Consider the following 16,825-nt stretch of genomic DNA (forward strand, 5'->3'; position numbering starts at 1 on the left):
CCCATGTCAGCCATCATGCTGCTATGTCAGCTATTAGCCTCCCATTTCAGCCATCAGCCCCCATTCATCAGCCCCCCCATGTAAGCCATCATGCCCCCATGTAAGCCATCATGCCCCTATGTCAGTCATCAGCCCCCCATGTCAGCCGTCATGCCCCCATGTAAGCATCATGCCCCCATGTCAGCCATCAGCCCCCATGTCACATTTCTCCCCCTCCATGTCAAATCACCCCCTATGTCACATCAGCCCTCCATGTCACATTTCTCCCCCTCCATGTCACATTTTTCTACCCTCCCCCAGGGTGCGCCCTAAGGCAGCCGCTTGGTCTGCCTTATGGTAGCACTGGCCCTGCTGGGGAGGGCAACAGAGGACAGCTCCCATAGCACCTGTAAGTATTCCAACCAGAAAGAAACATTAAGTGAGAATAAAAGAGGATAGAAACAGAATTGTACACAGTATATCAGTATATACATTTATTGATTTATTAAGGGAATTGTCCCATAAAAATAAATTTAGCACATGGATCTGAATACTTTTGCAATTACATGTAATTAAACATTTGGTATATCCATTGAGTTATTCAATGACATCTATATGTCTAGCACCACTTGCTGTTTGTTATTTTTCTTATTTCTCTGTCCACGTCTCGGAGATGGATGTGCGTGCTCAGTTCCACCAGCCCTATCTTCTGTTAGATGATGTGACAATTACAGGAGGATAGCTGCAGCAGAAAGGACAAGCCCCTGAAAAAGGATCCCCTCTAAGCTAACAGCTTAAACTAAACCCAACAGAACAATTGGAGCAATGAATGGGGAGATCTCTGGATCCATGTGAGGTACAGGGCTGGTTAGAAATAGATTATCATGTACTATGTGATGTCTTTAATGTAAAAAAAAAAAAATATATATATATATATATATATATCTTCAAAAAATATCTCAATACAAATACTTTTTATATCCAGTATGATTCAACTCAAAACTATGTTCTAACATATTTTACACTTCAAGAAAGTGTTTTACAAAAAAAGAAAAATCATGTATTTTTGAAAAAGTAGCGTCATGGGCAATTCACAAACGTCTTGTTTGATTTGTGGCAAATGACTGGACTGCAAATTGCAAGGCTATTTATAAATAATTATATTCAATATACACTTATTGACAAAAAATGACACATCAAAAAGAAGTTGTTGAAATCAAATGAAACTTTTTAAGTGTGAAATTAATGATGAAACATATAAGTGATTACAATATTAGATCAAAAGGATGTTTATTGAGAAACACTGTGCAACTCAAAGGAGGCTCCCTAGTACACTGTTAAGCCACCTCAAGCATGCATACAAGATCAGATATGTTTGGGCATGGAGGCATACATTTTCTTTCTATAAAGTATTCTGCCCAACATTTGCCCATAGATGTTGCAGCTGGGCCTGTAGAACCTTGAAAACTCATAGGTTGCTGAAGCTGGCATCCCAGATGGTCCCATAAATGTTTGATTAGTGTAAAATTCGGCTATTGGGCAGGCTAAGAAGATGTTTAAATCCGGCAGCTACATTCCTGGGAAAGCCTTGCTGTTTGTGGATGAGCAGTAAGCACTCTGGTGAAAAATGCCAATTGGAAGCCTTTCCATGAGAGGGTGAGGGATGGGAAACACATCTGGATATGTGTTTCCCATCCCTCAGGCACAGATTCCATTTATAAAGGTCCTTCTAGACCAAAACGTCTGTAAATGATGAGTGGCTTATATGACTAAGTTGGTTACACTGTATGGAAAGGATATGACTTTGATTAAAAGCATTTGATAAATACTCCTGGAGTGCCATAGAACTTTTGCACTTTATCGTTGATGCTTGTCCTCCATGTGTATCCAGATATAATTTAAAGGAGTGCAGATCCCATAAACCTATTGCCATGAGAGGCAGCACACGTGACCCCAAGATGTCCTGCACATACCACTAAACTGTTAGTGTCCCTCATATCACTACTTGGTGTGACCGATTGTTGTATGCAATGGCTAACCAGATCATCACCCCAGCAGTTGAGTCAGTACAAATGTAATGAGTCACCTTATAACAAAGGTAGGATTGAAGAGCTCACCACCAGGCCTCCATATTGGAACCAACTGTCATTAGATCCCAAAAATAACCTGGGGTGTGCAATGAAGATGCCACCCGTGTCTGGACGGTGGACAATAAAACTGTGGGAGCTGCTTGTGTAATTTCCCCCATTTTTCCCTTTTTCAAATCATGGAGTACAGCATCGCATGACAGCGACTCCTATTAAAGATATAAAAAGTCTATATTCACACAACAGTGATGAAAAAGTCCCTTAGAAAAGTTTAAGAACGTCTTTTCATGGATATCTGTCTGAAAAACAACTATTAAACATGGCCTCCTTGACTCTATGGGGGCTGTCGGAACATTAAAATGAACATAATAGGATAGCCCTCTCATCACTCCCGCTGTATGATGAGGTTGCAGCGCTATTGACGTCACATTCATTGTTCACATGGTCTATATGTGGATTATTTCCATTCAAGTGAATGGTACTGGGCTGCAATTCCAAGTACAGCTGCTATACACTTTAAAGAAGCACCTCCACAAAACATTTTATTCTCTGACCTGTTAGAAAGGTACACACTGTAAATTGTAGTGAATTTAATCTTCTCACCACTATCTGTATTTACGAGTTGCGGCCTCTTCAAACAGCTGATTGGTGGTGATCCTGAGTAGAAATGAGTGAAATTTCCAAAAATTTGCTTGGTTCCGAATTAATTTGTCACAAAGCGCATTAAATCAGCTATATCACAGCCTGCAGGCAGAGTGTATATCAGGGTACATTGCTGGGAATTGAAGCAACATGGATACCTAGTCCTCTCTGGTAGTGAAACAATTACTGTGACAGACAGGTGGACATCCCAATAACTCAATTACGAGAATAAAGGCATAATATAATTTTTGGTCTGTTAAACAAGGTGGACACCCCAATAACAGTAGAACAAGACAGGTTATTCACCCCAATTTGAGAATCAAGGCCTAATCTATTAACCACTTCAGCCCCGCTAGCTGAAACCCCCTTCATGACCAGGCCACTTTTTACACTTCGGCACTACACTACTTTCATCGTTTATCGCTCAGTCATGCAACTTACCACCCAAATGAATTTTACCTCCTTTTCTTCTCACTAATGGAGCTTTCATTTGGTGGTATTTTATTGCTGCTGACATTTTTACTTTTTTTGTTATTAATCAAAATGTAACGATTTTTTTGCAAAAAAATGACATTTTTCACTTTCAGCTGTAAAATTTTGCAAAAAAAACGACATCCATATATAAATTTTTCACCAAATTTATTGTTCTACATGTCTTTGATAAAAAAAAAATGTTTGGGCAAAAAAAAAATGGTTTGGGTAAAAGTAATAGCGTTTACAAACTATGGTACAAAAATGTGAATTTCCGCTTTTTGAAACAGCTCTGATTTTCTGAGCACCTGTCATGATTCCTGAGGTTCTGCAATGCCCAAACAGTAGAAAAACCCCACAAATGACCCCATTTCGGAAAGTAGACACCCTAAGGTATTCGCTGATGGGCATAGTGAGTTCATAGAACTTTTTATTTTTTGTCACAAGTTAGCGGAAAATGATGATGATTTTATTTTTTATTTTTTTTCTTACAAAGTCTCATATTCCACTAACTTGTGACAAAAAATAAAAAATTATAGGAACTCACCATGCCCCTCACAGAATACCTTGGGGTGTCTTCTTTCCAAAAAGGGGTCACTTGTGGCGTAGTTATACTGCCCTGGCAATTTAGGGGTCCAAATGTGTGAGAAGAACTTTGCAATCAAAATGTGTAAAAAATGACCGGTGAAATCCGAAAGGTGCACTTTGGAATATGTGCCCCTTTGCCCACCTTGGCATCAAAAAAGTGTCACACATGTGGTATCGCCGTACTCAGGAGAAGTTGGGGAATGTGTTTTAGGGTGTCATTTTACATATACCCATGCTGGGTGAGAGAAATATCTTGGCAAAAGACAACTTTTCCCATTTTTTTATACAAAGTTGGCATTTGACCAAGATATTTTTCTCACCCAGCATGGGTATATGTAAAATGACACCCCAAAACACATTCCCCAACTTCTCCTGAGTACGGCGATACCACATGTGTGACACTTTATTGCAGCCAAGGTGGGCAAAGGGGCACATATTCCAAAGTGCACCTTTCGGATTTTGCAGGCCATTTTTTACACATTTTGATTGCAAGGTACTTCTCACACATTTGGGCCCCTAAATTGCCAGGGCAGTATAACTACGCCACAAGTGACCCCATTTTGGAAAGAAGACACCCCAAGGTATTCCGTGAGGGGCACTGCGAGTTCCTAGAATTTATTTTTTTTTGTCACAAGTTAGCGGAAAATGATGATTTTTTTTTTCTCTTTTTTCCTTACAAAGTCTCATATTCCACTAACTTGCGACAAAAAATAAAAGATTCTAGGAACTCGTCATGCCCCTCACGGAATACCTTGGGGTGTCTTCTTTCCAAAATGGGGTCATTTGTGGGGTAGTTATACTGCCCTGGCAATTTAGGGGCCCATATGTGTGAGAAGTACTTTGCAATCAAAATGTGTAAAAAATGGCCTGCAAAATCTGAAAGGTGCACTTTGGAATATGCGCCCCTTTGCCCACCTTGGCATCAAAAAAGTGTCACACATCTGGTATCACCGTACTCAGGAGAAGTTGGGGAATGTGTTTTGGGGTGCCATTTTACATATACCCATGCTGGGTGAGAGAAATATCTTGGCAAAAGACAACTTTTCCAATTTTTTTATACAAAGTTGGCATTTGACCAAGATATTTATCTCACCCAGCATGGGTATATGTAAAATGACACCCCAAAACACATTCCCCAACTTCTCCTGAGTACAGCGATACCAGATGTGTCACACTTTTTTGCAGACTAGATGCGCAAAGGTGCCCAAATTCCTTTTAGGAGGGCATTTTTAGACATTTGGATCCCAGACTTCTATTGGGTCTTTAGGGCCCCTAAAAAGCCAGGGCAGTATAAATACCCCACATGTGACCCCACTTTGGAAAGAAGACACCCCAAGGTATCCAATGAGGGGCCTGGAAAGTTCATAGAAATTTATTTTTTTTCGCAAAAGTTAGCGGAAATTGATTTTTTTTTGTTTTTTCTCACAAAGTCTCACTTTCCGCTAACTTAGGACAAAAATTTCAATCTTTCATGGACTCAATATGCCCCTCAGCAAATACCTTGGGGTGTCTTCTTTCCAAAATGGGGTCAGTTGTGGGATGTTTGTACTGCCCTGGCATTTGAGGGTCTCCGCAATCATTACATGTATGGCCAGCATTAGGAGTTTCTGCTATTCTCCTTATATTGAGCATACAGGTAATGAGATTTTTTTTTCCGTTCAGCCTCTGGGCTGAAAGAAAAAAATGAACGGCACAGATTTCTTCATTCGCATCGATCAATGTGGATGAAAAAATCTCTGCCAAAAAAAAAAAATGGAGGGGAAAGGCGGCTGCCAGGACATAGGAGCTCCGCCCTACATCCATACCCACTTAGCTCGTATGCCCTGGCAAACCAGATTTCTCCATTCGCATCAATCGATGTGGATGAATAAATCATTGCCGGGATTTTTTTTTGTTTTTTTGTTTTTTTTATATATATATATACAAAGTGTTTGCCAAAGCATAGGAACGCCGCCTCCTCCTCAGCTCGTATGCCTTGGCAAACGTATCTGTCACTGCAGAGGAGAAAATCCCGTCTTGCAGCGCCGCATACACCGACTTGCGTGTAATCTGACAGCAGCGCAATGCTTCTGTCAGAATGCACATCGGTGCTGCAGCTAGTAGATCGGTTGGTCCACCTGGAAGGTAAAAAGACAAAAAAAAAAAAAAAGAAAAAACCAGGCCACAACGCAATAATTTTATTAACTTTGGAACAGAACATGTAACTTTAACTTTTTGAACTAAACATTAACGTGTTTGCTTACTGGTGTTTTTTTTTTTTTTTTTACCTTTATAGAACAAACCTCTCCTTCCCCATGGGTCAATGTGCAAAGCGCAAATCGCCCAAAGATGTGGCGAAGTGCGTTATGCACTTTGTCCCATGTGAAAGGAGACGTTTGCAGCAGCTGTGAGTGAATGGGCCCTAATAGCCCTGTGTGCCTATCCTGGTGAGATGATCCCTATGCTAGGTGTACCTGTGTGTGGTACTTTCAGAAACACTCCCCTAAGCATAGGGCAGGGTGGTCAGGACAGTCAGGACAGAAATAGCGGGTGTCACGCCTTATTCCACTCCTGCTACAGACACGACATCTTTTTCGGGGTGACGGGTGGGTTGAGGTACCAGCAACGACATTGGGGAAATGTCGCTCGTGTAGACGGCTAACTACACTGGTGGATGGGGCCACGTAACCTCCTGGATACAGGAGGTTCTCGATGATCTCTTCCTGAAATTTGAGGAATGATCCAGTTCTCCCAGCCTTACTGTAGAGAACAAAACTATTGTACAGAGCCAATTGAATTAAATATACAGACACCTTCTTATACCAGCGTCTGGTTCTGCGGGAAACTAAATACGGAGACAACATCTGGTCATTGAAGTCCACCCCTCCCATGTGGAGGTTATAGTCGTGGACTGAGAGGGGCTTTTCAATGACACGGGTTGCTCGCTCAATTTGTATTGTCGTGTCTGCGTGAATGGAGGAGAGCATGTAAACGTCACGCTTGTCTCTCCATTTCACCGCGAGCAGTTCTTCGTTACACAGTGCGGCCCTCTGCCCCCTTGCAAGACGGGTGCTAACGAGCCGTTGGGGGAAGCCCGCGCGACTAGTTCGCGCGGTACCACAGGCGCCAATCCGTTCTAGAAACAAATGCCTAAAGAGGGCCACACTTGTGTAAAAATTGTCCACATAAAGATGGTACCCCTTGCCGAATAAGGGTGACACCAAGTCCCAGACTATCTTCCCACTGCTCCCCAGGTAGTCAGGGCAACCGACCAGCTCCAGGGTCTGATCTTTTCCCTCATAGACACGAAATTTGTGTGTATAGCCTGTGGCCCTTTCACAGAGCTTATACAATTTGACCCCATACCGGGCGCGCTTGCTTGGGATGTATTGTTTGAAGCCAAGGCGCCCGGTAAAATGTATAAGGGACTCGTCCACGCAGATGTTTTGCTCAGGGGTATAAATATCTGCAAATTTCAGGTTGAAATGGTCTATGAGGGGCCGAATTTTGTGGAGCCGGTCAAAAGCAGGGTGGCCTCTGGGACGGGAGGTGCTGTCATCACTAAAGTGCAGGAAACGCAGGATGGTCTCAAATCGTGTCCTGGACATAGCAGCAGAGAACATGGGCATGTGATGAATCGGGTTCGTGGACCAATATGACCGCAATTCATGCTTTTTTGTCAGGCCCATGTTGAGGAGGAGGCCCAGAAAAGTTTTAATTTCGGAAACTTGGACTGGTTTCCACCGGAAAGGCTGGGCATAAAAGCTTCCCGGGTTAGCGGTTATAAATTGTGTGGCATACCGGTTTGTCTCTGCCACAACTAAGTCTAAGAGCTCCGCAGTCAAGAACAGCTCAAAAAATCCCAGGGCCGAACCGATCTGAGCTGTCTCAACCCGAACTCCAGACTGGGCGGTGAAAGGGGGAACTACAGGTGCGGCTGAAGTTGGGGACTGCCAATCAGGGTTTGCCAGCACCTCTGGGATTCTAGGGGCTCTACGGGCTCGTCTTTGCGGTGGCTGCGACGGGGTCACTACTGCACGTGCCACCGTACCAGCTTCAACTGCCCTTCTGGTGCTCGCTACTTCACCATGTTCTACGGCAGTGCTGGTACTAGGTCCAGGAAGGGCTGGGCTGCTGGTGTATGCCTCACCACGTAATACGACAGCACCAGCCCCACTCTGCTGCTCTTGAAGCGGATCCTGCGCAACCTGCGGTCTAGCGACACGGGGCCGGGTACGCCTGCTGCTATCAGGGACCTCAGCCTCCTCGTCCGAACTTTGGGTCAGAGAGCCACTGCTCTCTACAGGTTCGTATTCTGACCCGCTGGATTCATCAGATGAGGGTTCCCACTCCTCATCCGACTGGGTCAGAAGCCTGTAGGCCTCTTCAGAAGAATACCCCCTGTTAGACATGTGGGCAACTAAATTTAGGGGTATTCCCTGAGACTACCCAAGAAAAAAAAAGCAAGCCTGTCTTACAAATGGGAGACTAGCGAAGTACCGGAGGCCGCTGCGGTTGATAAAAAATATCAAAACTGATTTTTTTATCGCCGCAGTGCGTGTAAAGTGAATGTGCAGTGATCAAAAAAAAATATTTTTTTGTCACTGCGGTGGGGCGGGCGTGGGCGAACGCACGTGTGGGCGACCGATCAGGCCTGATCGGGCAAACACTGCGTTTTGGGTGGAGGGAGAACTAAATGACACTAGTACTATTATAGATCTGACCGTGATCAGTTTTGATCACTTCCAGATACTATAAAAGTACAAATGCTGATTAGCGATACGCTAATCAGCGAATAACGGACTGCGGTGCGGTGGGCTGGGCGCTAACCGATCCCTAAACTACCTAACCAAGGGGCCTAAACTATACTGAAACCTAACGGTCAATACCAGTGAAAAAAAAAAGTGACAGTTTGCACTGATCACTTTTTTCCTTTCACTAGTGATTGACAGGGGCAATCAAAGGGGTGATCAAAGGGTTAATTGGGGTGATCTGGGGCTAGTATGTGGTGTAGTGGGTACTCACAGTGATGTGTGCTCCTCTGCTGGAACCAACCGACCAAAAGAAGGAGCAGAGGAGCAAAGCAGCCATATAACCCCATCATATTTACTAATATGTGGGGTTAAATGGCTGCTGATTGGTTTTTTTTGAAAATCAGCAACCTGCCAGCCAATGATCGTGGCCGGCAGGCTGCTGACGAAATACTCTGCAGCGAAATGCCGGCCCGCGATGCGCATGCGCGGGCCGGCTGTGACGTAATCTCGCGTCTCGCGAGATGACGCACGGATGCGTCCAGGAGGAATAAATCAACCACCTCCCGGACGCATCCGTGCGTTATGCGGTCGGGAGGTGGTTAAAAATTGTGGACACCCCAATAACAGTAAAAATAGATAGCCTATTCAGCCCAATAACAGTTACATTATGCAGCTTATTCACCCCAACTTGAGAATCAAGGCCTAATGGAATTGCATATATAATAAACAAGGTGGACACCCCACTAACAGTAGAACAAGACAGGTTATTAGCCCCAATTTTAGAATGACTGTAAAATTATACAGGTTGTTCACCCTGATTTGAGAATTGAGGTTCAACCCATACAGTACCAGCGCCAAAACTGTACGGCGCTGCAGACTGTGTTTAAAATGCCAGCGCTCTACAGCTACAGCACACTGATCGGGTGGGCGCAGGAGCTGGGCCCGCCCGATCAGCTGCAGGGGTCTGGCAGTCACTGATAGCCGGACCCCTGCTGTATGCGCCGGCATCAGTGATAGCACAGATGCCGACGCATTAAACCTTGCAATGCAGCGGTCAGCACTGGGAAAACGATGGCTGGGAAGGTAACCTGATGCCTTTCTTAGACATTGTGGCTGCCTTCCCTGTAAGCCTGTGATATTCCAGTTCCCTAGATCTCACAGGCAAACAGGTTGAAGTGTTTTACAGTGTGTAAGGCTAGGTCTACACAACGACATTTGTCGAGCGACATTTTGTTGCACTAATGTCGCGCGACAATTTTTATAATGGCAGTCTATGGTGTTGCACTGTAACATGTGACATGCTGCGACTGCGATGCAACAGTCACAGAAAATCCATTTGAGATGGATTTTTTGGCGACACCATAGACTGCATTATAAAAATTGTTGCGCGACATTGGTGCAACAAAATGTTGCACTACAAATGTTGCAGTGCAGTTGTGCACTATCTGTCGCATGACTTATTGTCGCGCGACAAATTTCGTTGTGTAGACCTATCCCAACACACTTACAGCAAATGCATTACAACACAAATATATTGTAATGCATTGTAGAGGGGATCTAACCTCCAAAAGTTGAACTCCCACAGTGGGACAAAGAATAAAGTTAGAAAAAAAGTGAAAAAAAAAGTTTAACACAATAAAAATTAAAGTTTCAAGTAATTTTTTTTTTATAAAATGCCCTTTTCCCAAAATTAATTAAAAAAAAATTGTAAAAAAAAGGTAGAAATATTATGTATCACCACATAGGTGAATGCTGAAAAAAAAAAAAAGCTATGCCAAAACCTTGCCTAACAAAAAGTATAATACCAAGTGATTAAAAAGTCTTATGTACCCCAAAATGATACCAATAAAAATGTCACCTCATCCCGCAAAAAGTGAACCCCCGCATAAGACAATCATTCAAAAAAATAAAAAAATGGCACCCATAAACCAATCCATCATAATCTGTGCTTCAAAAGCCATCTGACGCTCCTTCCGTTCTGAGTCCTGCCATGTGCCCCCACAGCAGTTTACCACTACCTATTGGTTGTTGCCGTATTCAAGAGAAAATGGATAACAAATTATGGGGTACTTTTTCTCCTGTTACCCCTTGTGAAAATAAAAACTATTGTGCTAAAGTAACATTTTATTGGAAGAAATGAAAAATGTAGTTTTCATAGCCAAGTGTTTCCAAATTCCGTAAAACTCTTGGTGGTTTAAAAGTGGTGGTTAAAGTGCTCAGTACCTCCCTTAATATATTCTTTGCCCCTTTGCAGATGAGCATGTCCGGATTATGTCCGACTAAACCATTTAGTTTTGTTTGCGATTGCGTTCAGCATATAGAACATGCTGTGATTTTCACGCAACGCAAAAGTGACATGTGAAAACCACCACTCCTGTATATATCTGTAAAGAATAAATCAAGGCAACTGGACGTACTGTAGATTTCTTGAAAATGTTTCACTCGTTCTTCCAACGAGCTTTCTCAATTCTGAGTGATTGTACAAAAAATTCTGTACACAGACCAATTTAAATGAAAGGGTCCGGATGACGTGTGAGAGCAATGTGTTTGCATCACGCATTGCACCCATGCGGAATTCTCGCTCGTGTGAAAGGGGCCTTTAAGGGGTGTAGTTTCTAAAATTGGGGTCACATTTTGAGGGTTTCCACTGTAGGGGTACATCAGGGTGTGTTCAAATACAAAATGGTGCCTAAAATCCATTCTAGCAAAATCTGCCTCCAAAATCCATATGGCACTCCTTTCCTTCTGACCACTGCCACCTGCCCATAGAGCAGTTTACCACCACATACGGGGTATTTATGTAAATTGCAGAATCAGAGTAATGTATATTGAGGTTTATTTAGCTGTTAACCCTTGTTGTGTTGCAAGAAAAAATTGATAAACAAAAAAAAATTACCCCAAAAAAAATTTGCAAAATTTCACCTGCATTTTATTTTCATTTTTGTGGAACTCCTGAAGGGTTAGCAATGTTTGTAACATCAGTTTTGAATAAGTTGAAGGGTGTAGTTTCTAAATTGAGTTTATTTATGGGAGGTCTCTATTATGTAAGCCCCTAAAAATCACATTATAACTGAATTGGTGCTTAAAAAAAAATTATTCAAAAAAATGGCTGGCTAGCAGTAATTTGCATATAACTCTACTTATTCATGTATATAATACAACACACTAAAAACAATACATAACTATAAATAAAATTAAAAAAAACTGAATTCATACACCCTATTATATGATTACTGGCTGTTTAAATGCGGAGCTCTCACATGTATAATGCTCATATAAAAAATCAATATGTATAAAAAAATTCAAACACAGTTTCCTTGTTTTGTAATTCTTCAGTTTGGTGTGCAGTTAGTAGTGTCAATTGATATTTGCCAATTGTATCTCTCTTCAGTGTTAACTGAATTGCAAGGTTCTCTTAATTAGTAACAAACTTATAAAACATCCTAAGGCCTCATGCACACAAATGTATGTATTTTACAGTCCGCAAATAATGGATCTGCAAATAATACGGATGACGCCCGTGTGCATTCTGAATTTTGTGGTACGGAAAAGCTGGCCCCCAATAGAACAGTGCTATCCTTGTCCTTAATGTGGACAATAATAGGATATGGGAGATTTTGTATATATATAGGACGATTAGGACGGCACACTCCTCACTAGAGAAGGAAGTGGTGCTCCAATCTATTATTGATGCACCTTCAATAGTGTGTTTAGAAAAATAGTATATATATCTAGATGGGCACTCATCACGGGCGTAGGAAGCGGGGGGGGGGGGTGGATCCCCCCCAGGAAATAATGCGGGGGGACAGGTATGGTCAAATCCCCCCCAGCGGCAGTGGGGCAATGTGTGCGGTGACGGCAGGGCAGGCACTGAGATGAGTGCTTCCATTGTGGAAGCGAAGCACTCATCTCCATAGTGATCTGTTTGGATCGCCGTCCTCAGGACAGCGATACAAACAGATGGCTGTGTGGAGGAGCAGGGGAGGGAGGTGTGTCCCTTTCCTGTTCCTCTGATAGGCTGCCGGCACTACTAGGCTGGCAGCCTATCAGAGACCGGCGCAGGTGGCGCGATGACGTCATCACGCCGCCTGAGCCGTACAGCGCTGGAGTCGGGACACAGGCTGGAAGAGGCCTGCATCGCATCGCTCCAAAGAGCGAGAAACCGCCACCAGAAGTTTTGGAACCTACTGTTCCTTCCTCAGTAGTACAAGAATAATGATTACTGGGACCTAACACACATGTTTTAAACCTTCTTAGGTAGGTTCACATCTCTGGAGCAGATCATCAAAAGCAATTGCTTACACATTTATATTGGGTGTAACTGTTTCCAGAAGCTAATTAGCAATTGGTCTCCTGATGCCACCTCCACACTATACCCACCAATAATAGATAACTCACAAAGTGAGTATGCGTACTAGGCCTGTACACCAAGTATCAACACCAAACAAGGAGGAAAAGGCAAAGCACAACTAACAATATATATAAACTTTATTATGGTTCCCAAAGAGGGTTCTTGGGGAACCATAATAAAGTTTATATATATTGTTAGTCGTGCTTTGCCTTTTCCTCCTTTTTTGGTGTTGACACCTCCACACTATGTTACTTTGCCACTTTGTGTTCTCCTGATGCTGCTGCTACCTCAACAATATGTCACCTTGCCACACAATGGCCTCTTGATGCTGCTGTCACCTCCACACTGTCATTGTGCCACCCTGTGGACTCTTCCCGATGCTGCTGCTGCTGCCACCTTCACACTCTGTCATTATGTCATACTGTGGCCTCCTGATGCTGCTGCTGCCACCTCCACACTGTCATCGTGCCACCTTGTGGCCCCCTTCCTGATGCTGCTGCCGCCACCTCCACACTCTGTCATTGTGCCACTCTGTGACCTCCTGATGCTGCTGCTTCCACCTCCACACTGTTATTGTGCCACCCTGTGGCCTCCTCCTGATGCTGCTGCCCCACCTCCACACTCTGTGATTGTGCCACGCTGTGGCCTCCTGGTGCTGCTGCCACCTCCACAATGGCATTGTGCCACTCTTTGGCTTCCTCCTGATGCTGCTGCCACCTCCAGACTCTGTCATTGGGCCACTATGTGGTCTCCTTATGCTGCTTCCATCTCAACAATATGTCATAGGGCCACTCTGTGGAGTTCTCATGGTGTTCCCATCCTCCCACTTCATGACTGGGCCATTATTTTGCCTTTTGGCCTGGCTGACATCATCATTTATTTGACCCTTCTTATGATCTGTCAGAAGGAAGGAAAAATGAGAAGCACAACGGATCCTGTCTATGTAACAGCTGTAAGCCCTGCATGGCATGGTCCCTATTTTGCATCAGAATTGGCTTATGATTTAGTAGTCAAAAGCAGGAGTGGGTACAAAACACAGAAGACTCAATTCACATGTCATCTCTGTTTTGGATCCACACAGTTTTTTTGGGCTTTATCAATACTGATGGATTACTGACCAAATGCTGACCAAGTGAAGGTGGACGCTCCACAGACAAGATCCATTTTTTGGGGGTTATTGTTCTGACGGATCAGAGGAAGGGCAAAATAATCAGTGACTTCAACACAAAATTACTTCTGACACCCTCTACACTCTGTTGGGGGCTCTCTACTTGTACAAGCATTTAATAGAACAGGTTCTGTAGAAATCTATGTGGAATCAGTGAATTGGTGTAAAAGGAGTGCACTCTTTCACACTATAGTAGGATCTTGGGCCTCTGCACGGTTCTTTATACCTGGTGCTAACATTGACCTGTAAGGCTGAGTTCACACTTGAGTTATTTGCTCAGTTTTGGCCCCGTAACTGCCCAAATAAGTGAAATGTGCAGTGATTCTAAGAGTGACCCCTGTCATACTGACTCAGTATTTTTTCACTACCAAAGCAGACTCCCTATGTGTGTTACTGCAAGGCACAGTGTTCTACACCACTATAAAGGCTCTCTGCAGCCAGGAAATAGCCGTTTTTAACACGATTCGCCACAAATAAATTTGGATCTGACAATTTTTTTTCTGAAAATTCGGCTAACCGTCCGAATCAAATATTTTTGAAATTTGCTTATCTCTAAAACTGAGCTGTCTTCTATGGATCCCAATAACAGTAGAATTTGGGGAACTTTGACACTAGCGTTATTCTTTTCCGGCATAGCTTTCCATCAAAAGGGCTCTATGCCGAAAAAGAACTGATCAGGCATATCCCAATGCATTCTGAATAGATAGAAATCCATTCAGTTTGCATCAGTATGCCTTCCATTCAGTCACTGTGAGGCGTTTTGGCCGGACATAATACTGCAGCATGCTGCTGTATTATGTCTGTCCAAAATGCCTAATTAGTCGCCGGAATGCCGGATCCGGCATTAATTCCCATTGACTTGCATTAGTGCCGGATCCGGCAGTGCAAAACAACTGAAGGACGGATCCGTCCTTCCGGTCTGCGCATGTGAAAAAGACTGCAAGATGGATCCGTTCATCCGCATGACAAGCGGAGAGACAGATCCGTTCTTGCAATGCATTTGTAGACGGATCCGCACCTGGCTCCGTCTACAAATGCTGTCACACTGTTGTCACACTGATAGGCGGATCCGGCAGGCAGCTCCGACGACGGAACTGCCTGCCGGATCACACTAACGCTAGTGTGAAAGTACCCTTAGGTTTGGTTCACACGGGCGAGATTTCCACGCGGGTGCAATGCGTGAGGTGAACGCATTGCACCCGCACTGAATCCGGACCCATTCATTTCTATAGGGCAAAATTTTTATTTGTTGTGAATCTAATTTTTCCTAAACTTTGGAATGAATTCCACTTCATGTGTTTCCATTCACTCAACTGTAATCCTGAGGATAGGCCATCAATATTGTAATCCCAGAAAACTCCTTTAATAAAAAAAATATATAAAAAAAATAACTAAACTTTTACATTAACTTTTAGGGAGTATTCACACGACCGTATAAATGGATCTGCATCCATTCCGCAAATTTGCGTAACGCACACCGTGTGCTGTCCGCATCTGTTGTTCTGTTCCGTGGCCCTGCAAAAAAAAATAAAGCATGTTCTGTTCTTGTCCGCGGTTGTGGACAAGAATAGGCATTCTCTATATAGCGCCGGCCAGGTGCGGTTCGCAAAATGCGGAACGCACATGGTCGGTATCCATGTTTTGTGGATCCGCAATTTGTGGATCACAAAACACTTATGGTCCTGTGAATGCTCCCTTAATATGTTGTCCCTAACCCTCTAAAAAATATTTTTCTAATATACTTTATTAATTTTCTATTTTTACCGCACTTTTTCATCCCTAATACTCAGTTCTCCCTGACAGCTCAGCCGTATGAAGTACAGAGTTCTCATTTTATGAATGGTGCCGCAGTGGCGCAGGGAGTACAAGCAGGAACACTTATTGCTGCTCCTTCCTGTGCTCTCTGGACTTTCACTCCTGCTTCTGCCCGCTCCGCTCAGCTAATCCTGACATAGTAGATGGTTACAGGGTACCGTGTGCTATGCCAGCAGTTAGTAATAGCCCAGGGAGCACGGGCAGAAGCAGCAATATGCGCTCCTGCCCAAACTTCCTGCACTGCGGCCCCATTCATAAAACGAGTACTCCGTACTCCGTACAATGCTCACAACTCAGTGGTGTAGGAAGAAATGAGGTTTAGCGCACCAGTGAATTGTGCCCTTTAGGGATGAAAAAGTATTGTAAAAATAGAAAATTAATAAATAAAGTATATTAGAAAAAGATTTTTTAAAGGGTTAGGGACAACATATTAAAAGTTAGTATAAAAGTTTAGCTACTCTTTAAAGTTATGGTTCACAAAATGTACAGGAAATTATATACATGCATGCATAATTAATTACTTAATCTTCGTTTGTTAAAATTGCTAAAACATCATATTTTAAAAGGTTGGTATTCTCTTTAAAAATAATCCTTTTACCATTGTACTTGTACTTGTTTTTAACTTAACCTGAATGAGATGTACCCGTACAGTAATTAAATGTGAATTTGCTGACAATGCTGTCATATCTGTAATGCATTCCATGTGAAAATGTTTGAAATCTTTTTTTGTTTTTTTGTTTCCTTATTATTGCAGGCATAATCAAAACCGCTCTACCAGATATGAGCAGAGAGAACAGGGAACATTACCAAGTGGTTATTCAGGCCAAAGATATGGGTGGCCAGATGGGAGGATTATCTGGGACCACCACGGTGAACATCACACTGACTGATGTCAATGACAATCCGCCTAGATTCCCACAGAGTAAGATGCATTTAATACTTGTGCTGTGTTTAAAACCCTGTTTAAATTTGGTAATTTAACAGATACCAT

The 16,825-nt window shown here is 43.1% G+C and overlaps 1 protein-coding gene across 1 annotated transcript in view; it reads left to right on the forward strand.

The window, feature by feature from the left end:
* Positions 1-16,825, forward strand: part of LOC122935258 (cadherin-9-like) — a 115,179-nt gene that overhangs the window by 58,182 nt on the left and 40,172 nt on the right. Inside the window, exon 4 of the mRNA XM_044291019.1 lies at positions 16,589-16,756. Within this exon, the coding sequence (XP_044146954.1) occupies positions 16,589-16,756 (168 nt within the window). The remainder of the gene's footprint in view (positions 1-16,588; positions 16,757-16,825) is intronic.

The sequence above is a fragment of the Bufo gargarizans genome, chromosome 4 (genome assembly GCF_014858855.1).
Source record: "Bufo gargarizans isolate SCDJY-AF-19 chromosome 4, ASM1485885v1, whole genome shotgun sequence".
NCBI lineage: Eukaryota > Metazoa > Chordata > Amphibia > Anura > Bufonidae > Bufo > Bufo gargarizans.